Source organism: Onychomys torridus, chromosome 14, assembly GCF_903995425.1.
Source record: "Onychomys torridus chromosome 14, mOncTor1.1, whole genome shotgun sequence".
NCBI lineage: Eukaryota > Metazoa > Chordata > Mammalia > Rodentia > Cricetidae > Onychomys > Onychomys torridus.
Genome location: NC_050456.1, coordinates 75,281,331 through 75,305,120, shown reverse-complemented (window position 1 = coordinate 75,305,120; position 23,790 = coordinate 75,281,331). Strand labels below are relative to the sequence as shown.

The following is a 23,790-nucleotide window of genomic DNA, read 5'->3' as shown; positions in this document are numbered from 1 at the left end:
CCTGAGTATTCTTTGTAAGCTACCTCTGTCACATCACCTCTCTGCCACATAAGCCCCCTTCTTGTCCTCTGTGCATTTCCTGCATTGCCCATGTATTATGGTCCCATCTTTTTTTTTTTTTTTTTTTTTTTTTTTTTAAATAAAGTCTTTTGTAGCCTGGACTAGTCTTGAACTTGCTGTGTGGCCATGACCTTGTTGTGCTCCTTTGTCTGAGGGAATCACAGGTGCTCTACAGCCGCCTCCACCCATTGTTTTGGGGATCCATTAAGGCAGGGTTTTTTTTGTTTTTGTTTTTGTTTTTGTTTTTTTTCTTTTCTTTTTTCATTTCTTCATTTTTTGGAGGGGAGGTCTGTCATATTCTAGTATTTGGTGCTTTGAACTCACCAGCATACACACTCTGGCCTAGGACAAAACAGCAGGACACATGGACACAGCTGTGACCTGTTTCTTCAATTTTTCCACTGTCTTTTCCAAGTTGAATCAATAAGTATACATTACTTCATTTCTTCTTCATACACAATGCAATAGATACACACTAGGAGGAAATTGAGAAAAGATTGAACTGGTCATATCCTCAGTATGCTTGAGCGAGTAATCATGTCATACTCTTCCTCCTATAATGCTACATAGGTGAGTCTTTGATTCTCCAGAATGAGTGAAGGGGGCCAAAAGGAACCAGACAAGTTTACCCAGTCTAGGAGGTTGGCAGTGTTCAGGGATGGGGCATCAAAATGCACTGTTTACCACACTGGGGGCCTTGTCCCTCAAGGCAGTCTTTTCAAAGGCAGTATCAGGCGTTAGGGATTGTCCATCAAGCACTGGGGACTCTGATTTGAAGAACACTCCTGGTCTCCTGGAGAATTGAGGAGGCAAGTATGCAGATATATGTGGTAGCAGCTAGAGAGGGGAAGATGAAGGGAGGTGAAATGGGGGAAGGTGCCCCGGAAAGAAGACAGGTTTCACAGTCTCAAAGCAGAGCAGGAGTTAAAGGTAGCTCCATGTAAGAGGGAATAGGACAGTGGCCTGTATGGCAGAGAACACCATGTTCTGAGGCCTCCTGGGAACTTGGCATTATCCAGAGTCACTGTGTGGTCAGCAGAAGAACTACAGTACTGGAGTTTGTACTACTCAGAAGGGCTTTGCAGATGCTAATAAAGCAAGGGTAAGAGCCGTAGTTACCAGGAGAAACTGAATAAAAAGATTCAAAAGGTGATTAAGAGTTCCTGGGCAGTTAAGAGTGCAAGTCAAGACAAGTGTAGGAGGAGACTTCTGTACTGTCTGTAACATATGGGCTTAGAAACGCTCACATTCATATCTCTTAGCGGAAAGAGAGGAAATAATTCCTTACTTTGCCTTGGCTTACCTGAAAGTCTTGGGTGACTTTGTAATTACAGAGGAAAATGTGTCTATAGTGTAGAAGCAGCCCCTTTTCTTGTCCTCTTCATTCTTAGGCAGGTGAAAGAGTCTAGGGCCTTATGCAGTGCTCCACCACTGAACTAGACTCTGCCCACTATGTTGATGTCTCACTACAGGTTGTATAAAAGTAACACTTCTAAGTAAATACAGGTACCCCAGAGCAACACACACACACACACACACACACACACACACACACACACACATACACACACTCTGCATGTGGGCCTGTGACTTTTGTCATCTGTGGAGACCTTTCTCAGGGCTCAAAGGCAGCAATTTTATAATAATGTGTTTGGTAGAGACCTAGAAGTGGTGCACAATGGTTCAGACCTACAATCTCCCATAGAGTCTCTGTGTCCATGGAAATGAGACATCCTCACCAGCTCTTTGCTGGACCCTTGAAAGTCTCTGCTGCCTTGGTGCAGTGCGAAGGAGCTTGGACCTGCCAAGGCTCAGTGTGCTGGGCTCTGCTAACTCCCCATGGGAGACCTTGATTTGGGGGATGTGGGGATATGGGGTGGCTTGGGAGAGAGGGCTGGGGGGTGGAAGGAGGGAGGAGATGGGATCTGTGGGTGGTATGAAGAGTGAGTAGAAAATTTCTTAATAAAGAAAAATGGGGAAAAAAAAGTCTCTGCTGTCCCTGTAAGCATCCCTAGACACCTTTGTTCCAAGGGATGCTTGCCTTATCACCCTGTCTTTCTCTCCTGCCTAGATCACAACTGGTTATAACCTGGAAGATGACCGCTGTGAGTGTGTAGCCCTACAGGACTTTCAAGCTGGAGATCAGGTAGGTTCAGCATTCTGTCACTATGAGCTATGAGCCAACCTGTGGGCACCAAGTGGTGGCTTTGGTCATCTTAAGAGGTATTGGGCATAGGGAGGAGCTGGGACACTGATCCTTAGGATTGTTTTCTGACCAAATCTTGAGACAGAAAGATGCTTTGAATTACACTGCGTCCACAAGGAAAACAGTGTAGCTCCTTGTACACTTACACCACTATATGTGACACTGTTAGCCCAAGTAGATATTATTTTACAATACTGAAACAAATGTTTGGTTTCATAAGCTGCATTCCTTTATAAAGAGGTGGGATTTAGGTAACTAAAACCTAAGGGAATTAGAACAATCATTCCTATCCTCTTGTACTTTTCACTGTGATATGTACATTTTCTTATCTAATAATTTGGATGGAAGCACAAGTAAGTTTCCCAACAATTTTGAAATATGCATCTGTAAATCTCTGCATTTATCAGTTGCACAAACCAGCACACAGTAGAAAACCAATACAGGGACAGACACTGCCTCCTGCTTGACCTGCTCTTGAGAAAAGTTCAGACCCCTCTGTTAGTGTGGAAGTGCACGGGCTGTGGAAGCGGGTTTCTGACAGGAGTGAATTTAAATGCCTCTTCTAGAATGTTCCTCTGTTTCTGAAGGAAAGGAAGACATGGCGCATTATAAAGAACAGTTTCAGAGGGGCTGGCTGGGGTTGGATGAGAGGCACAGCAGTCCTGGGTCAGCATCTCCATGTGCCCCCTCTCCCCTGCCTAGTAGTAGACATATGTTTGGCTTGCCTCTCCTTAGATAGTTTGGGAAGTTAGAAGGGTTGCACATCTTCATGTTCCATACATCATGCTCTACCAAGTGGGTGTGTGGTGAAAAGTCTATCTACTGATGGAAAATAACATTGCTATATAGAACTAAGCCTTTGCTCTGCTCTGTTTGAAGAATACATACTAAGTTTGTTTTATGTCCTATTTTTTTCTTCACTGCATTTACTCAGATTTACATTTTTTATGGCACTCGGTCAAATGCAGAGTTTGTGATCCACAGTGGTTTTTTCTTTGACAATAATTCACACGACAGAGTAAAAATAAAGCTTGGAGTGAGTAAAAGTGACAGGCTCTACGCCATGAAGGCCGAGGTCTTGGCTCGTGCCGGCATCCCAACGTAAGTAGAAAAAAACATGGGTTGGCTCTTTCCTGTGGTCCATGCAGTATTTCCATTGCTTAGTGTTTAATTGGTGTGTTAATAAAACTTCTCCACAGTACTGTGTCTTAATCCCTTTATCCCCATTACACAGCAAGTTTAGACCTTGGAGCTGTGTGGTGATTTACCAGCGCTTCCAGATAGACATAATTGTGTCACTAGCAGTGTTCACAGCCAGTTCTGGGGAATATGGCCTGCAGTCCTCGTTAAGTTAAATAAGTGCTCTGGTATCATTAATGTCTTTCACCTTGAAAAGGCTAATGACCTGGATCAATTTGTTTTATTTAATTCTTTGCCACCATTAGTTTCTGTAATGAAGTCATGATCCTCAGTGATTCCATGAATTTCTGGTTAGATTCTTTAAAATTTTCTTGCATTTGAGGTATGAAATGGTAAAGAAGATGAGAATTATGATTTATTAGTCCTCCAGGGAGTAGAGGAACCATTCTTAATGAAAATGGATTATCTGGACTTTTTTTTTATTGAACTTGTCAATATTTGATTAATGATAAAGTGTGAACTCAACATGAATTATTGTTAATATGTCTTAAGGACTGTGGGTGTGTTTAATTCTCTCACCATGAGCATGTGGCCTGAGAGGCAGCAGACATGGGAGGGATGGCCAGTGCCTGACAGGGCCTCCCCACCCACCAGCTTCATGCTTTCCAAGTGCATGACTTCATTTAGTGAGGCTCAGCTCGGCTCTCCTTGAGGACCACTGCTGTGTGTGTGGACCTGGGCACCTTCCTCTGGAAGAGCTGTGGGGCTGACCTCAGATTTTGGTTTTTCAGATCCAGTGTTTTTGCATTGCATTTTACTGAGCCACCCATCTCTGCCCAGCTTCTGGCTTTTCTCCGAGTATTCTGCATGACTGAAGGTAAAAATCATTTCAGATGAAAAAAAAAAAAAGATTTTTTTTTCTTATTAAATTGTGAAAATGTAAAGCATTGTGTGTGGGGGTGGGGGGGTTAGATTAGAGATAAAATTCTTGAAATGGGAAGCACTTTTTGATAAAGGGAAGTTGGCAATATTGGAGAAAGAACTAATCTGTTGTGCACTGGGATGGCAGAATCCAGATATCCTGAGAAGGTAAAGAATTCTGCAGACAGCAGCTGTATTAGACAGAGTGTTCCTGGACACAGCTGCTTATTTCAGACCCAGGAGGGATTCAATTCATGGATTGCTCACCCTATTTTCATAGTGCCTTAGAACAAGTCACCAGAGCTCGCTGTGCTTCTGTTCTCCTAGACTGCTCCAGATCACCTGTCCCAGGTGTCATTTGTAAGGGATGGGGCCTGCTGTCTTAAGCTACCTTCAGTCCTATGGAGAATGGCTGGACTAGAGAATAAGTGAATGATTGACTGAACAGAGAAGTGGTTTTCTAGAACAAAGCTGCCTGAGCATTAGGGAAAGTGCAGCTGGCTAGAGCAGTCTATTGTGATCACAGAGAAGTGGCTGTTCCTTACTGTCTTGCTCCCATCTCTTGTGTGTTCAGGCCTTGACAGGGAGCTGGATGTGCAAAAACTTAGTCCTAGAATACAGGTAGGCAATATAGACGCTTTTGCAGACCCAGAGTAAGACAAGGAGAGCAGACACCTTCCAGAGATTCACCACCACTCATGCAGGAGCTTTTGTGAGCACAAGCTAGGATGAGCTGTGGAATTTTCTTCCGTATTTATCAAGAGAGTGAGAGACGCTGATAATGGCAGCCCCTGTAGCTTGTGCAGTGCTCACCATGTGCTTCATGCTCAACATGGTGCTTCCTGTATTTTCATCTCTTCTGCCTTGTGAGCTGTTTCCTGTTGCATTGATGCAGTCTCCAGTTCAAAGAGCATGGAAGCTTAGGCAGGGGATTGACTTGAACAACCTTGACTCAGAACCAACTGCATTACTTCCAGAGTCCATGTACCAGACATCCCCATGTCCCTGCTAATGTGCAGGTAATAGAATTCAAGGAGCAGTTCTTGTTGGAGACAGTGTCTTTGCATGTGGGGAAAGAGGAGAAAGGTGGAGCAGTGTGATGCTCTCTAAAGAGAGTCCTCAGGATGGCCAGACTCAGGCTACTTTGGGAGGGGACTGACTTGGGAACCTCTGAGGAAGGGATGCCTGGTTTGGTCTAGGGTCAGGCCAGCAGCTGTTTGTATGTTTCTTCCCCAGTCATGGGAGCATCATCTAGCTTCTCTGCACACCTGCTGGAGAGGAAGAGTAGTCTCTGCCTCCCACACTGCAGTGTGAGCTGGGGCTAGGAAGAGTGACAGCAGTGACTTAGCATTGGAGAGTTCTGGAAAGAATGTTCTGTTTCTAAGGAAGTGGGTTTTTCTTTTCTTTTTTTTTTTTTTAAAGATCTTTATCTCTAAACAAAGGTTATAAACTGACGAGTGAAGTATCTAAAACCCTGAATTTTACCATAGAACTGGATAGTCATTTTTTTAAGCATCAGATAACATGCATTTAAAAAAAATCATTTTATGTCTATTGCTGTTCTTTAGTTTCTTTTCAGTCATCAGAAGACAATTTGTCATGTCAAGACAATTGATGTATTCTTTGAATTACTCCAACTAATACTAATAAAAGTTTGGTTTGCTGGCAGCTCAGCTCCTCAATTTGAATTGTAAACAGTGACAGCTGTAGGGCATTTTGCTCTGAAAGAGCTACTGTCTCACAGTTACATAAGGAGCATGGGTGTGTGTGTTGGACTGAATAGGATGGGCAGGAGATAAACTGCTCAGAGCCATTCCTGAATTCTTTCTTCTTACATGTGTTTTTGAAGGTGGTGAGAGGTTGTGTTTATGTGTAATTTAAATTCCTGATAAGTGAGAGAGAGGCTCATTTTTCCTCGACTAAGATTTCTATAGTCCATGTATTTGTTCCTTCCTGTCTTTGGCCTATTTGTTACAAGATGGGGCACATAATTACCAATTGGAGGGTCCCAGGGTGATAGTGACTCTCCTCAGTGTCTTTAAGACATTTTCTTTTCATCTTAATTTATTTATGTATATGGGTTGTTTGCATGTATGACTATGTATCGTGTGTGTGCAGTGCCCACAAAGGCTATAAGAGAGTATTGAATACCCTGGGACTGTTGTTATTTATAGAGGGTTGTAGGCTGCCATGTGAGTGCTGTGAATTGAGCCTGGGACCACTGGAAGGGCAGCCAGTGCTCTTAACCCTGACCCATTTTTTCAGCTCCATCTCAGTGTCTTTTTGACCCAGTTGGCAGGACTGAGGTTGTCGCTCAGGGTCTAGAAAGAGCAGTTCTATGATAGTGAGGGATGTGGACATAGAATGTCTTCAGATAGAGTGAACCTATCCGAAGGCCTTCAGTGTCCATTTTGAGAAAGTGGTGAGTGGGGTGCGTTGGTAGTGCCGAGTCTATACACTGCTTTCAGGGAAGCCTCATTGACCTCCTGGCCTGGAGCTCAGCTGGGTTCTGCTTGGAGAGTCTGAAAGAGGCTGGAATATGCTGGTGCTGTGAGAGAGCAAGAGGGTGGCCTGTTCAAGTGAGGGCTAAGCTGCTGCTTCCTGACTGGCTGCTGTATGTCTTTCTTGTAGAGGAATTGAAAGAGCACTTGCTAGGGGACAGTGCCATTGACAGGATCTTCACTCTGGGGAATTCCGAGTTTCCTGTCAGCTGGGACAATGAGGTCAAACTTTGGACATTTCTGGAAGATAGAGCCTCACTTCTTTTAAAAACATATAAAACGACAATTGAGGTAATTAGATCAATGAATGAAGATCATGTTTTGTTGTATTTCTAGTCCTTAATGTATTCTGATTCTTTGCAAAATGTATATTTGACATTCTTTATTCGGTATCAGTGTTTTTCTGTTTATCATGTTTATACTTAATAGCATTCTGATTTGTTGACAAATTTTACAAATGTAGCACTTTTTTTTTGGTTTTTTGAGACAGGGTTTCTCTGTGTAGCCCTGGATGTCCTGGAACTCACTCTGTAGACCAGGCTGGCTTTGAACTCAGATATCTGCTTGCCTCTGCCTACTGTGTGCTAGGATGGCATGTGCCATGACTGTCTGGCTCAAATTTAGTACTTTTAAAAACTGCTTTTAATTCATATGATGCCACAGACATGAATTTGTATTTAGCTTAAAAAATTTTGTCACCCTCCTGCCCCCACCCCCCTCTCACCTTCTCTTTTTGTCTCTTTTGATCCAATGTGGTGCATTACTGGGAATTGAACCTAGGGCCTTGCATGTCAACAAAACCCCAGTCCTTCTCTACTTTTAAGGCAGATCCTCACAAAGACAGGCCCTGAACTTTGTAGTCCACCCAGTCCTAAACATAGAATCATCCTGTCTCAGCTTCCTGACTAGCTGGGATGATAGGCTGTGCGCCAGGCCTGACTAGAAGGCTTATTTGTCTCTTAGTCTTTAATTCATGTCTTTCACCTTGGGCCCAGCATGAAGGCTCCAGTCAAGGTGATTAAAGTGAGTAACGCCCTCCATTTTGTGTTGGCTCCTTTTGACTTGGCCTTTGTTTTGAGCGATACAACTTACTATGTAAGATTCATGAGTCAAACTAGTTTTGTTGGGCACATCAAGTTACCAGGTGATCTGAATAGCTTCTAGCACCCTTAACCCCCTCAGGCTGACCTACTGCCCTTGGCAGCTTTGCTGATTTAGAGTTCTTGTCATTAATTTGGTGTCATCCCCCACCCAGGAAGATAAGATCGTCTTGAAAAACCCTGACCTGTCTGTCCGTGCCACAATGGCCATCAAATTGCGCTTGGGTGAAAAGGAAATTTTGGAAAAAGCTGTGAAGAGCGCAGCCATGAACCGGGAATACTACCGAAAACACATGGAGGAGAGGGCTCCGCTGCCCAGATACGAAGAGAGTGACCTGGGACTCTTAGAGGGCGGTGTGGGGGACTCTAGGCTCCCTCTGGTCCTGAGAAAGCTGGAGGAGGAGGCAGGTGTGCAGGAGTCTCTGAGCCTCACGGAGACTGTCAGCAAAGCCAAGGCTTCTGAGAACGGGCTCGTCAATGGGGAAAACGTGATCCCTAATGGGACCAAAGAGTCTTCAGGCAGCATGGGCGAAGCAAAGGAGCGGCTCTGAGATGCACTCGTTGGGAATCCAGTCAGCAGAAGTTGTGGACAGCCCACTACATTGCTGTGTTCCTTGTTAACATTTTTCTTTTCGCAGAGAGGAAATATGTTTTTGCTGCTTTATATAAAAGTGATTTTTAAGTTATTTTAAAGATCTAGCTTCCCTTTTTGATTAAGATTGCCATCTTGCTTCTGGGCTGAGCTAGTCAACAGTGACAGAGGGAGGAGGAGGAGGTGCCTTTGGGAGACTGTGCAGACCAGTTGTCAGTTGTAGACACTTGAGTCTCTTCCTGGGGAAGAGTTGAAGTCCTCCATCAGCTGTGCTCTGCAGGCCTACCATCCTTACTCCAGAATGAAAGCTGGCTCTGCCTCCTGCTGAGGAGCCAAGGTCGGACTCTAGGTGTTCAGCAGACAGTGGGGATGAGGCACAGTGGAAAGAGAGCCAAGTGAGGTCTGGGCAAATCTTTTTTTTTTTTTTTCCTCCTTAAAAATAATATCCCCAGTACCAAAAGACAAGGTAAGGTGGCAACCTGATTTTTAATGGCTTAAAATATTGATGATGATCTTAATTCTATAAATACACACATATATCTAGTGATTTCTAAGGATTTGTTTTCTTTTTGTGTTCTGTTTTGCTGTATTAAAAACTTGTCCTTTTCCTGAAATCAAAGTAGGACTTGTGTCCTCTTCCTTCATTTTAAATGCTGACTCTGATTTCAGAGGTGCACTGGCTTCTTCCAGTGATGGCAGTGGACTCTCACAGACACAGCCGCCACAGCTTCATGCAGTGGATTCAGGATGAGTTGGCTCCTTGGCTTTTCCAGTTTTCACAGGCTAGAGATTTTTCAAAGCTACCCTTTTGAGTAAAACCCCTTATTAAAAGACAAACATGACTGGTGTTTTTGTTTGTTTGTTTGTTCCTTTTCTTTGGAAGTAGGCAGGCCCTTTGAGTCAAGCTTTTATGCAGACCATCATGCCACATATTCTCTGACCACTTGGGGACGTTTGCCATGCCACGGGCTGTGTTCATCACAGATACAGAGACTTGATGGGAGCATGCCTGGATGCCCAGAGGCCTGCAGCAGCCCTGTTCCTTCTTAAGCTGCCAGTGGGATCCCAGGCGGCAAGGGATCACAGGCCACAGAAAGAAGAGAGAGAGAAGAGAAGGTTGGCTTTCAGGGGATGTGGAGGGTGGGGCAGTGTCCCTCTGGAGGAATGGATGGGATATGTCACCAAAAAGCATCTAGTTTTCAGGCTACTGATTCATGTCCAGTTTTCTTTGACCATACATTTTTATGTCATCAATGATATCTGAACTGACAAAGACAGAGCTCATTTTGAAAACTACTGTGTAAATGGTTCACTGTGGTTTGATATGAGCTGTAGAGATACAGCATCCATTTTCCTGCTCAGAGGAGACATGGATAAGATTTGCTTGGCTCTCTGCTCTGGGTTCAGGTGGGCAGTACATTGGGCAGGACCTTAGATCTCAGCTGGACAGGCTCACCTGCTGCACTGGTTGCTAGTACAGGCTTGTGTGAGGCAGGGCTCATCTGTAACTACCTGCTGCTGTTGTGAGAAGACGTCACGCCAAGTCTCTTGTCAGCCTTATACTGGGGACACTTTACTGTCCGTGGGAGCTTGCATAGTGATCTCTGTGTGCTTGAATCTTCTGGTTAATGCTGCTGAAACAATAAGTTTCTAATTAATTTGCTTGTAGATAGTTTTTTTTGCTTAGACTAAAAGCTTTCAAGCCTCATGCTAAAAATGTCTTGTGCATAAACGTGTACAGTCCTGGGGTAAAGGAGCATTGTAGCTTGGGGTAGATTGTAAACTATTTGCTGGGGAAGATAGAAAGGATTCCAACCCCAGTCTCCAGAGCACCTTTGACAGACATGGTGACACCCATTCCTGGGGCCCCACAGTCTGTTCTATCACTTCTCCATCACAAAGTCTGTGAGCTGTTGGACCACCAAGTGACTGTGAGTGTGATGTCCGAAGGCATAGTGGCTGTTGAGCAATACTGCTTTCCAGAGGCAGAGGCTTCCCTACAGGGACTCTTGAGGGGAACACAGCTAGTCTCCTACCTATTCACAGGCTAAGTGCTACTTACATGAGACCCCAGAAGCCATAGTGTCCCCATTCAGAAATGGAGGGTATTGAAGAACCCTCATGCCGTATGTCATGAAGATGGATCTTCCTCTCACATCATGTTGAAGTTTTCTTTTTCCCTAGAGCTGTTGGACAAGAGGCTGCCGAGGGCAGTCTTAGAAGTGCTGCCACCACCACCTGGCCTGTAAGAGGTTCACTGGCCTCAAAAACACCTACTTTTCCCTACACACTAGCAATCGATTGTTTTCTCCCAGTAGTTTCTAAACAGGCTCACTAAGGTGCACTTCATGTTTTAAAGAGAGATGGGGCAATATGTTAATAATATCTCCAGGCTCCCATTATGTACAGTGTTGCTGAATTAAATATTTACCTAAAATGAGAAAACTGGGCTGGGGATGTAGCTCAGTAGGCAAAGTGCTTGCCTAGTGTGCATAAAACCCTGGGTCCAACCCATGGCATAATGGAGTATGGTGGCACACATCTGTTAATCCCAGCACTGAGAAGGTGGAGAAAGGAAGATCTCTGGCCTGCATAAGACTCTGTCTCCAATTAAAAATAAATAAAAATGCCAGGGGGCTGGAGAGGTGACCGGTTGGATAGTATTTGTTGCAAAGTATATGGATCTGAATTTGGATCACCAGAACCAATGTGAAAAGGTGGATATAAAGGTGTGTCTTGAGATCTGCTTAAAATCTCCACAGAACACCCTGAGGACACCCCAGAGTAGCTGCTTCTCTAATGACCTTATTCCCCAGGAAATGTCAGCCTTCTTTCTGCCCTTGAACCTCTCCACCTTTCACTCATGTGAAGTCCCTTCTCCAGGGTGGCATTAAACAAGCTGTTACTACAGTGTCAGTGACTGCTGGGGCCTTTCCAGACTGTCTGCATTTGAGTCTGTTAGCAGGACCATAGCCTAGAAGTCGGGTGGACCTGAAGTAAATCCTGACACACCACCTTTACCACTGTCTGGGACCCAGAACAACTGTACTGATAATCTCTCTCTCTCTCTCTCTCTCTCTCTCTCTCTCTCTCTCTCTCTCTCTCTCTTTCTCTCTCTTTCTCCCTCCCTCCCTCCCTCCCTCCTTCCCTCCCTTCCTCTCCCCTTCTTCCCTCCCTCCTTTCTTTCTCTCTTTTTGTTTTTTCAAAAAGGTTTTGTTCAGGCCATGATCCTCCTGCCTCAGCCTCCTTATTGCTAAGATTACAGACATGCACCTACTCCTTGGTAAGAGGCTTGGATTTCTTGACTACAGAGTGGAATAGACATGGGAGGTTGTTGGAAGAATGCCAGGGATGTAGTAAGATTCAGTAGCCAGCTTCCTGGGCTGTTGAAGGAATCACGGCATAAGCTGAAGACACTAATCACATCCCTGGGAAAGGAGAGGGCTCTCTGGTTGGGGGAGAATTCCCTGGGATTCTAACACATGGCCTTAGCTCAGGAGGCTGCTGTCATATCCCCCATGTACATTGAAAATGTTATTTTATACATATTAATGTCACTGTGAACTCGGTTTTCACATCTTACAGATAGCTCAAAATAAGCCCCAAATGTTGATGGAAATGACAGCTGACTCAAGTCACAGCAAGAGATGGCAGTCAGAGCCACATGCACCTCAGTCGTACAGTTCTGGAAATAATACCACAGCTGGCACCAGAGCATCCTGTCGAGCAAGTCCTAAAAGGCAAATGATGGAAACTTCCTGTTATTCCCGCCTGCCTGCCCCCCACCTTGCCCCAATCATGAAGTTTGTTCCTTTCTAGTCATTGGTATTTGTTGCAATAACCAGTGTTGGGCATATGTTATCTAGTGATTTCAGTGCTGATACTAGGAAGACAATTAAAGCCAGGGATTTGGTCATAACACTTCTTGGACTTTAAAGGGACTGGAACTGGTGTCTTAGAAAGATTCTTTCAGGGAAAAAAACAAAACAAAACAAAACAGAAATGGAACTTTATTTCCTGGTCTGCTCTTGGATCAAATTGATGCCACTGCCGTCTCCCCCCTTCCCCCCTCCTTTCTATCTCTCTCTCTCTCTCTCTCTCTCTCTCTCTCTCTCTCTCTCTCTCTCTCTCTGTGTGTGTGTGTGTGTGTGTGTGTGTGTGTGTGTCTCTCTCTGTCTCTGTCTTTCATGCACACACACACTTTTAAGGCAAATGCTGAAGTAGAAGCCCTGCAGCTGTGGCCCTGCTAGCAAAGGTGGGTGGAGCTTCACCTAAAAGCCACTGCAGTGTTGTTTGTGCAGAACTGGACTCCGAGTGGGGAGGAGCGTGGAGTCCAGCTTGGGCCCATGAGTCTCCACACGTGTTGGGTGCTGTGGGAGCTGATGACTCAAGTACTAACAGCATCAGCAACTTGGAACAGCATGCTCTCTGCAGGAGTTCCCTAAGTCAAGTTCTCGATTTTCCCAAAGCCAGGAGACTTAAGTTCTCCATGTTTGCTCTGTGGCAGACAACAGGATTCTTCCTTTGAGGACTCCATGCCTTTAACCTGAAGTAGGCAAGGATGGAGGCACTTGGATTCTGGGGGCCAAGGAGTAACAAGGGGCATGCAAAGAAAACATTCATCCTGCTACGAGTTAGACATTGGAGGACACAACCCCCAGGGGTTTCTTCCTCAGCATCCCAGTGGGCATCTGGTGGCTATATAGCACCTGCCACCCACAGGTATTAGAGCAGGTGGTCAAGACATTTCCTCATAGGTGGCAAGTATAGGTCCAGTCACTGCTGGTCAATGGAAAGATGACCAGTTGTATATATGGTCTCATTCCGGGCTTTTTTTCATACACTTTAGTCAGTGACATTGACATCATCCTGCAGTCACTGGGGTGTCTGATATGTGCTGGGCCAACCAGGGCCAACATGACCTTCTTGTAACCAGGAAAGATGATAGAAAAGGATGCCACCCCACCCATCACTCAGCCTAGAGATAGTCCCATAGGGGACATTCCACCTGCACTAGGTTTTAAGGGACATTCCAGTCTTCAGTCACTAATGGGAAATTTGCCAGACCGCACTCATGTCTCTGTATATTCTTTCTCAACCTAACTTCCTCTATACAAACATATTGTCTACAACTTTTAAAATATGCCCGTGGTGGGAGGAGGACAGGCCTTACTATTGAGCTCTGCCTAGCCTGTAACTCTCTGTAGACAAGGCTGGCCTCAAACCCACAAAGATCCACCAGAGTTTGCCTCCCAGCTGCCAGGATTAAAGGCACGTATCACTACACCTAGCTATTTTTTGTGTGGATAAGTGTATGCCTGAGTGAGTTTATGTGTACCATGTGTGTGCAAATGCCCTCAAAGGCCAGATGAGGGTGTCCAGTTCCCCTGGAGCTAGAGTTACAGATAAATGTGAGCTGCCTGATGTGACCCAATAAGCACATTCCCTTTGGCTACACTGAAGCAACCCATGTCACTGATCTGTGGGACCCAGCTTGTTCCCTAGCACCAGCTCACAGATGTCCATCCTGAAATAGGGGCATGTGGAACCCCTCAGCCCAACTCGGAGGCGCTTAGCACATGGTCAAACCACAGCCCACACCAGCACACCTTGAATGGGCAATTCAACAAGTGGAAAGTTCCATGTGAGTGACTGACCCTCCCTGAGCCTATGGTCATGACTTCCTGTGTCAGTCTTAGCTCAAATCTGCCAGTGACCATTTCCCAGTCTAGAAATCCAATTGAACAAGAAAGTATACCTCCCCACAACAAACATAAAAATCAGTTCCCACAGGCATCTGATGGCTCTGCAGGCTGTCTGGGAAGAAGCCGGGGGTTCCTGCAGCAATTAAGTGGCCTGATTGGATACAGGGGGAGCTTTATAATTGCTCACAGGTAGCAATTTATTAGAATGGCTGTTGCTCGTGACATGTGTCAAAAAGGTCAAAGTTTATACTTCCTTGGACATTAACCTAATCTTTGAAACTCTAAAAGTTACACTTTTTGGTCATTAATTTTTTTTTTACAAGCAGAGATTTTGACAATTAACCCAGTTAATAAAGGTCAAATTTCAATTTTTTCCAATTTCTGGAGCATTTAACTTATTCCCTTTTGAAAGTGGGAAGATAGCGGATGATAAATAGTTATTAAGTGAACAAGGATGTAGTCCTGCTGTCAGGGTGATGATTATGAAGCAGCTGACCCTGGAAGAATAGAATTGCTGTGTATCTGATGGGAGGGAAAGTAGATTACAAGCCTGGGAAATAGAAAAATTAAGCCCAAATAATGTGTGCTGTGAATAGGATAATGTATGTGCGCTCGTTAACCCATCTCAGGGTTCCAGCCATTCAATTACACAGACTTCAGCCTTCAGCTATCGAATCTGCACATTTTAAAAGAAGTCATTTCTACAAACTAGCAACAAAGTACAAGTTGGGTTAAGAATCAAAATGTCACCACCAGGCTGCAGCCTTCACACAGCCACAGACGAGCTGGTAGTGCAGCCAAGTTATGTGAGCTTTTCCTGGGGCGACAAGCCAATGTTCTTGAGACCAAAGAAACTGTCCAATTCCGGTTCAGCCTGGTTTAACCAATGAGGTTAGTTGGAATCACAGGAGCATGGGCAGCTTATGGGTAGCTATACCATTATCTCTCCCAGCAACCATTAACAGTCTGTATATCCTTGGGGAAAGGTCTGGACTTGTGATCCCCACCACCAGCAACCATTAATTGCTGATAAACCTGGAGTATCAGTGGGACTTCAGGAGCCTCTCCTGTCCATGGCAGAAAGTTAATTAGCCCAATCTTATTTAACAGTTCAAGAGGACAGTAGTCTTGTCATTCTTGGAGGACAATGATCTACAGCAAGCCACAGTGACCAAAGGCTAAGGACAAAGGCACCCCACAGTTCTGGCCAGCTATCCTATCATATACCCACTATGATCAACTCATGTTGGACCTTGGAAGGGATGAGGAAAGAGATCTGTGGCGTGGGGAAAAAGGCAGTTCACAGAGCCCTCTCTTGCCACCTGAACAATATCAGCCTCCCTGATCCAGTTCCCAGCCACCTTCCCTTTGGATCTGGGGGAGGCCTGTCTTGGACAGTTTTCCCTTCTCTGTTTGCGCCCCCTGGTGGCAATGCTGACTGGGAGAAGAGGACAGCTGCCATGTTGCCCTATGGAACCCAGGAGAAACCTTACCTCCTACCTCCTGAGACCTACCTTCCTCACCCATCCAGAATCCTAAGGAGAGGGCTTTTGGCTCCTCCTGGGAGACCTGAGGCCATAGTTGCTGCTGCTTTGGGGAAACAATCTCTCACTGTAGTGTTCTGTGCTGAGTAGACAATAGTTTGTGTCCCAGCTGTTACCCACACAGTACCAAAGCTAAACTGGGAGATTGTTCATGTGCCTGCTGGGCCCTCTCTGCTTTCCCACCAGCTTCTTGAGGTCTGCCTCTCTCCTAGGCTGTGGCTAGCCTAGCCCAGGCCCCACTATTCTGTCTACACAATAGATGACCAGAAAATGCTGAGCAAGACATCCAACTCATTTAACTCAGCCAAAAGAACTTGAGTCTACTGAATTTTAAAAAATAGCCTTTAAAAATGTGCAATTTGGGAAATTGTTAGAATGGTGACTTTGACTATAATGCTTAATTTCTAACAATTCTGCCAACTTCTGCCTGGGATTGAGTGCGGATGCCGTGGTGGATGGAAACAAAATGACTACATACTTTTAAGATCTATAAATTATAGAGCCGGGAAGATGGCTTAGTGGATAAAGTGCTTGCTTTGCAAGCATGAGGACCTGAGTTTGATCCCCAGAACCTATGTTAAAAAGCCAGGCATGAAGCTGGCAAGTTGGCTTAGTGGATGAAGGCTCTTGCTGACAAGCCTAGTGATCCAAGTTCAATCCCCTGCCCTGAGAGTTGTCCTCTGACTTCCACATGCTTGTGCCCCTGACTCCAAGTAAGTAAAGTAAAAGGTGGAAAATCCAGGTGTGGTAGTTCATTCTTGTTACCCCAGGACAGGTGGATGGATGCCTGGGGCTCACTGACCACCCAGCCTAGCCTAATTGGTGAGCTCCACCCACTGAGAGCCCCTGTCTCAAAATAAGGGTGACGGCTCCTGAGGAACAGCACTCAAGGTTGTTTTCTGGTCTCCACATGTATGCATATACATTTGTATAGATTCATATACACACATGTGTCTGTATAGGCATCTACACATGTCCACATATGCAAAATGAAGGATAACTTATCAAAGATATGAAGTCAGATGACTCTGACACGATTCAGTTGACAGAAGTCCTGTTAGAAAATCCTCAGGAACCTGTGCCACGTGCTGCAAAAGCCACCTGCACAGGACTCTTGGGGGGGGGGCTGCCAGCAGCATCTGCTGGGCCGGAAATAGCCCCCACAGGCTGCAGACAGCCCCCACAGGCTGCAGACTGTTAAATCTGAGCACACCTAATACTTGGAACCCACTGCAGGGTACACTGTTAAAGCAGGCTGTCTGGCCAGGGAACAGTGGGAAAAATGACTGACATGTTTCCCTTCACCACCAGCCTGGGATCTCACCCAAGGTATGCAAGTATGCCTCCCTGCTGCCTCCTAGTGCCCACCTCCCTGCCCACATAGTAGTCTCCCTTCAGTCCCAGCTGACCTCCTCACCTCCTCTCCACCGTGCTGTTCTGCACCGGCCCAGCCCCGGCTCCCTTTTCTGATAGATGCATCTTCTATGTTTGTCCTGAGCCCATGTGGAACCGAGTTCCCTGCAGTTAATAGGATTAGGGCTAGCCTGGGCACCCAGGAACTACCAGAGCCAGAGGCAGGGGAGCTGTTCTAGCTGACTCTGGTTTTCCAAGCAGGCCAGGTGACACTCAGGTACTCTGGAGTTCAGCTGTGGATGGGATGCTGGCCATCAGTCAGACTTGATGGCAAGCACCTTTACCTGCTGTGTCGTCTCCACGGACAGTTTTTACCTCCAGATAAACAAGTGTCCAGCTGGGAAAGACTCTGGGGCTGAGAAGAAGACACTCAAAACAGCCTAGAAGATACATAGAGTTTGAATTGTGGTACCCAGGAGAAAATAAAAGCAAGTCTGAACCAGGACAAGTCCAAGATCGGCTTGATAAATGAGGAGGAGAGATGGCTGCCCCTTGCTGTAGGTTCTAATTGTTATATCCAAGGGAGGAGAATGTAGGAAAGCCACAGTGGCAATTGCTGCCTTGAAGATCCACTGAGGGGTGTCAATATTTGTGGGAAAACGTCTAAAGAAAGGGGATCATAAGGTCTCAGGGACCTCTCCCTGAAGGAATTACAGAAGAGAGATGGTCACTTCACCATGGGGAAGCCAGGCAGACACCAAGAATCAAGGTCAGTGTCTGCAGTGACTAGGTATTGACACTCTTGATATGGCATGAGATGGCAAGGATGTGGTGTTGCCTCCGGGGATTCTGACCAAAGATGGCCAAGTTGGGTTTGGCCTTGAGGATATATCAGACTAGCCTAACACAAGGGGACACTAGACATAATAACTCTTGAATGTCAGCATCTGGGAGCCAAAGCAGAGACCGAGAAACTGTCAGATGGGAGAGGACCGAGGAGATGGGACATCAAAGCAAGATGAGCCCCTAGATGGGACTCTGAATGGGGAAAGGTGTTAACGGACAATTTGGTGTAGTCTGAATAGGATTGGGGTCTGTGGCTCAGTGGACAGTCTCACCTCCTGCCACCTGTGTGTACTGATGACCTCGGGACAGAAGGGATTGACCTGGGAGAAGCTGGGTCAGGAACCAGACACCACTGTGTTTCTCTAAACTTTGCTCAAAATCAACACCCAACAACACCTTGCATCCTGGTCAGGCCAGCCTGGCATTGAATTCTTGCCCTGCCATTTCCCCTGTCACTTGCTGGACAAGGCAGGGCTAATGCCAGAGCTCTGGACATTGCCCAGGGCTGTGGGGCTATCTGCAAGTGGAGCGCGGGGAGCCAGCTGCCAGGCTGCACAGGGCGTTTTTACATTTCTTTTTGAAAAGTGCAAGAAGAACTGAAGACCAACTGTAGCAGCACAGAAGGGTCCAAGTGTTGCTTTTGTTTTTTAGATGAAACACTGAGAGACTGGTAGAGCACACAAGGGAAAAAGGAGAGGGCTTCTCAGGCGAGTGATAAAACTCAGCCAATAGCAGCACAGGCTGCGGCTGCCTCTCTGTCAAGGGGGGCGAGGCGGGGGGGGGGGGGTCTTGAGCTAAGCTGAACACAGCTCTGTGCATGAGTTGGCTTCCCCACTGCTGGCCACTGTTGACCAGCCCAGCCCACTGACCCAGCATGCCTGGCTCATTCTCCTACCCTACCTACCTCTGTTTGCTGCCACACTGAGGAAACCTCTCCTCTACCACACTGTCTCCACACCATGGGCACGAGCCCTTACCCATGTGGGCCTTAGGGCAAGGATGGCCCCCAGCAAAGGACTGCCCAGCTCTCTATGTAAATGGGCCTGGCATGTGGAAACTTTGTTCTGGACCAGAGAGAGCACCCTGGCCTCAGCTTTCCCATTAGTGAAGAGGAAGAACCATGGGGAAGTCACACACAGACTTGAAGGCAAACCACAGCTGCCATGCCCCAAATCTCTCAGAGCTCAGGAGACAGTTGAGGAGCAGAAGAGTGAGCAGCAGCTTTCCTGGGCACAAGGTGTTCTTCTGAGTTCCAAGGGCAGCAGGTGATGCCAAGGGAGGGGACCAGCTATCTGCACCCAGGTCAGAAAGGCAGGAGCAGTGATGGCCCCTGAGGGCAGCTCAGCTGGTCACATGGTACGAAGAATCTCCCACCCTTTCTTTTTGATCTGAACCTCCAAGGACACAGCAAGGTCCCTGACCTCACTCTTCCCATCAGGCACTCTGTCCATCAGCTGTGTTCTCCTGAATGGGCTCTGTACTAGTGACATTATTCATGGCTGTCAAAATACCTGATGAAGGGCAATGTAAATAGGGAAAGGTTCACTTAAGTTTGTGGTTTGAAGGGACACAGTCCTCCCTGGTGAAGAGGGCCCGGTGGCAGGAGTGTGCAGTGTCTGGCCACAGCACATTCACAGTCAGGAAGCAGAGAGATGGACATGGGTGCCCACCTTGTTCTCTCCTTTTTCCTTTTCATCCTCTCTGAGTCCAGCCCATGAGATGGTTCCACATATTGAAGATGGGTCTCCTCTCCTCAGTGAGACCTGCCTGCTCCTCACAGACCTGCCCGGAGGTGTGTTTCCATGGTGACCCCAGATCCAGTCAAGCTGACAATGAAATGAATCATCACAGGCTGTGTCCCGAAGAGAGAGTAAATTTGTATGAGGTGTGTCCACTTTCCAGACTGGGAGTGCCCGGTTCTAGAACCACCTCCCTGAACCCACCAGGATCCTCAAGCTGATGATCCTGGAATTCTAGACTACTCTCCAGCATTCCGACCCCGAGAGCCATCTCCTAGGGATCTGTAGGGCAAAGCTTCAAGGGAAACTCATCCCCTGTTTTTGGAATTGTGGAATCTAGTTCTTGACATCTTGCAGAGAATCAGGTGACATTCACAACCACTGAGAACCAGACCTGTCAAGCTGATGTGTCTGACCTGTTTGCAGTCACCTGTGTAACAGTAGTGCTAAAATCAGGATGTTCTAAATCCCAGGCTTTCCTCCTGGAAGTGAGGTCCCCCACAGGGGTTGTCCATGACTACAAAAAGTTTTCACAGTCCCAGTACGCTCAAAATCGATTTGCTGGCACTTGGGGCCCCTACCAGTGGGGACACAGCTGGGCTATTTTGTCCAATAGTCTGGCTGGAAAGAGGCCTTGTACTCAATAATGTATTCTCTAAATGAAGACATCCATCAGGGGGTGGAGACAGTAGAGCCCCCTCTTGGGTCAGGACAGGATACCACATCTGTCCCAGCCTAAGGTACCGGCTGCCTTTTGAGCCTGCGGCTTCCCCAGCCCATGGGGCCATTTTGGGAGGAAAAAGCTCGCCAGTGCTGACAGGCCTGTTCCTCTGCCCAGCCGCCTGAATATTCCATGAGCTTGAATAATGCAAGCCCAATGGCTTCCTATCGATCCAAACCAACTGAGGCTGCAGAAGAACTACAGAGAAAGGGTGGCCGGCTCCACGGCTTGCTCAGCCTGCGACTCTTTGAACGAGAGGGGCAGAGTCCATTCCAGCTGAGCCAGGAAGATAGTTGATGGCAGCGATGGTTATTCCATCCAACCTAGGTAACATGGACCTAGTAGGGTAGGAGAGATGGCATGCTAGTTAGTTCTCGTCAACTTGACTCAAGCTAGGGCCATGTGGGAAGGGGAAACATCAAGGGGAAAATGCCTCCATCAAGTGGGCAAGGCTGTAGCGTACTCTCTTATTGGTGATTGGTGAGAGAGGGCCCAGCCCACTGTGGGTGGAGCCATCCCTGCGCAGGCGGTCCTGGGTTCTATTGGAAAGCAGACAAAGCAAGCGACGCGGAGTAAACCTTTGCATCTTCTGTTTCAGTTCCTGCCTTGAGTTCCTGCTCTGCCGTCCCTCAGTGACCAACTGTGATTGGGATGTGAAGCTGAAATGAACCCTTTCCTCTCCAAGCTGCTTTCCCTCATGGTGTTTATCACAGTAACAGTACACTAAGAACATCACGGCCCCCACACAACCTCTGTGGTGTGGGACTATCCTATACTGGAGAGGAAAAGGCAGGGTTGGGACTCAGAGAAATCTAGGTTCCAGTGCTGACCCCACACCCTGATGGCTGTGGCCCTACAGGAGCTGGCTGAGCCCAAGTTCTCAAATCTGTAAACTGAAGACATTGTCTGTCAGTAATATCAGAGCCTGAGGCGGGAGGAGACGCACAAACTGCAAACTTCAGCATGCACTGACCCCTCCCTGCCATCCTCCTCCTCCTCTTCTTCCTTCATCCCCCAGTCTCACTACAACGCTGTCATGAAGTCTTCAGCCCCCGGGCCTGAGGAGCAAAAAGCACTTCCCACCCTTGCTTCCTGTGTGTGTTCCCTGTCGGATTTTTTGTTTGTTTGTTTGTTTGTTTGTTTTTTGTTTTTTGTTTTAGCTGAGGATCGAACCCAGAGCCTTGCGCTTGCTAGGCAAACGCTCTACCACTGAGCTAAATCCCCAACCCCTTGTCTGATTTCTTATACCCACTATGAGCTATCATTCTGTCCAATGCTGATGGGAATCTGCGTTTAAAAAAAAAAAAAATTGACTTGATGCGCTGAACACCCAGGGCCAGAGGCAGCTATGCGGAGAGTATGGATGCGTCTCCTTCAGAGACCCAGCTAGTGACTCAGCAAAGTTCCCTTACACATTCTCTGGACCGTGTCACCACGCTAAGATTAACATTTTAACCCCCAACAAGCCTGTAACTTCCACACAGGCCCAATCAAAACCCAAAGGAGATTTTAAAGGATTTGACAAGCTTCTTGCAACATCCAGAAGGAAGAGAAAGCGTTCAAGGCTGGCCAAGACAGCTTGGAACAAGGAAAAAACCAAAGGGGGGAAATTTGCCCGACAAGATATCAAAGCATATTATAAAGTGATTTTACTAAATATAATGTGATATTAGCACATGAATAGATAAATATATCTCAGAATGAGAACAGCTGATTAGAATAAAAAAAACCAGACACATGTATACACTAGAATCTACTTTGTGAATAGAGATGGTGCTTTAAAGCAGCGAGGAGAAAAGCAGATTATTCAACAAGGGCTAGAACAATTTATTACCTGGAAAACAATAAATTAAAATTCCCCCTTTCACATCATTAACGAAAATTAATGAAGGACTTTTTTTTTTAATTGAAGGAATAGAAGACAGACCTAGACAAATACGTCCATGACCTTGAAGAGGTTGAAATAGATTTATTGAGAGGCAAAATTCATAAACTTAGCTCCAGAATGGAAAAGACTGTATGGATCCAGATGTGGGAGCATACACCTGTCACCTTAGCCCTTGGAAGGCTACGTTCAGGAAGGCAAAAAGGTCATGAGTTCAAGGACAGCCTGGGCTACTTAGTGAAAGTTTGTCTAAAAAAAATGAAAGGGAGGGCTGGAGAGATGGCTCAGAGGTTAAGAGCACTGACTGCTCTTCAAGAGGTCCTGAGTTCAATTCCCAGTGCCCACATGGTGGCTCACAGACATCTGTAATGAGATCTGGCAATCCCTTCTGTGTTCATAATAAATAAATCTTTAAAAAAAAAATGAAATGGAACAAAAAAAGAAGAAAGAGAGAAAGAAAGAAAGGAAGAAAGGAAGGAAGGAAGGAAGAAGGCAGACAAATCACTCTTTGAAGAAAGCTAAAAGAGAAGCAAAAGACAGAAAAAAATTAGAATTTACACACACACTTACAGGTATATGTGTAGTAGACATTTACAACATAGTAAATACACACAAACAGTATCCATAGTGAAGGAAGAATTGCTATTCACAGTATATAATTTCTTCAACAAGAAGACAAGAATAGGCTCTGAAGGGAATCACAAAGGGTTAATTCACATACTAAAAGATCCTCAATTTATTAGTAGAAAAGAAAGAAAATGCAAATTAATTTGACATTTCTTTCCATCAGATTGGCAAAAAAATTTAAATGTGCCAACATCAAGTATTGGAAAGCATACAAGGAAATGGGTTCTCCCCTCCACTGTGGTGGGTTTATCTATATCGGTGAGGTGCCAGCATGTCGCCATGACGCCTTTAAGGATTTACAAGGGGAGCTTGGGCATAGCCGAACTCGGAGGCTCATCAGAGAAGCCTTGGCCCTGAGAGTATGTGCATCCTTTGACTCCTCCAGCAACTGTACGAGCTGTGAGCGGTCAAATCTAGCACCAGCCTCCACTTGACAAGAACAAAGCGAGCAAATGCCATGATCTGCTGGAGTTTAGATGTCTGAATCAGTCCCAGCATCCTGCAGCCCCGTCCTGAACCCAAGTCCGCCTCCTGCTTCCCAGAGCCCTCTGGTGTGGACAGACATATAACAGCCACAATGTAGTGGCAGATATGCCTCAGGGATCCAAGAAAGAGGTGGGGGTGAGGGGATATGCAAGCGAGCGAACTTCGCTGCATTCGAGGGCCCCAAAAACCACGAAACTGACTTGGAGACGGCTTGACTCTGTGATGCTCCTGGTGCTTAGCACCAAGCCAGGCACACAGGCCATTGATGGCCATGAGGAAGGACTTCTCCAGCCACAATTGCTACAGTCTCTCCTCTATTATGTACACCACAACACTACCTTGTGCCGTGGGCCTTATCCCCACC

General features: G+C 46.3%; 1 protein-coding gene across 1 annotated transcript in view; it reads left to right on the top strand.

Moving 5' to 3' along the window:
- Setd3 (SET domain containing 3, actin histidine methyltransferase) overlaps positions 1-9,362 on the top strand; it is a 72,205-nt gene extending 62,843 nt beyond the window's left edge. Inside the window, exons 9-13 of the mRNA XM_036205854.1 lie at positions 2,132-2,206; positions 3,201-3,367; positions 4,198-4,283; positions 6,959-7,119; positions 8,084-9,362. Coding sequence (XP_036061747.1) covers positions 2,132-2,206; positions 3,201-3,367; positions 4,198-4,283; positions 6,959-7,119; positions 8,084-8,479 — 885 coding nt within the window. The 3' untranslated portion in view covers positions 8,480-9,362. The remainder of the gene's footprint in view (positions 1-2,131; positions 2,207-3,200; positions 3,368-4,197; positions 4,284-6,958; positions 7,120-8,083) is intronic.
- Positions 9,363-23,790: the final 14,428 nt, after the last annotated feature.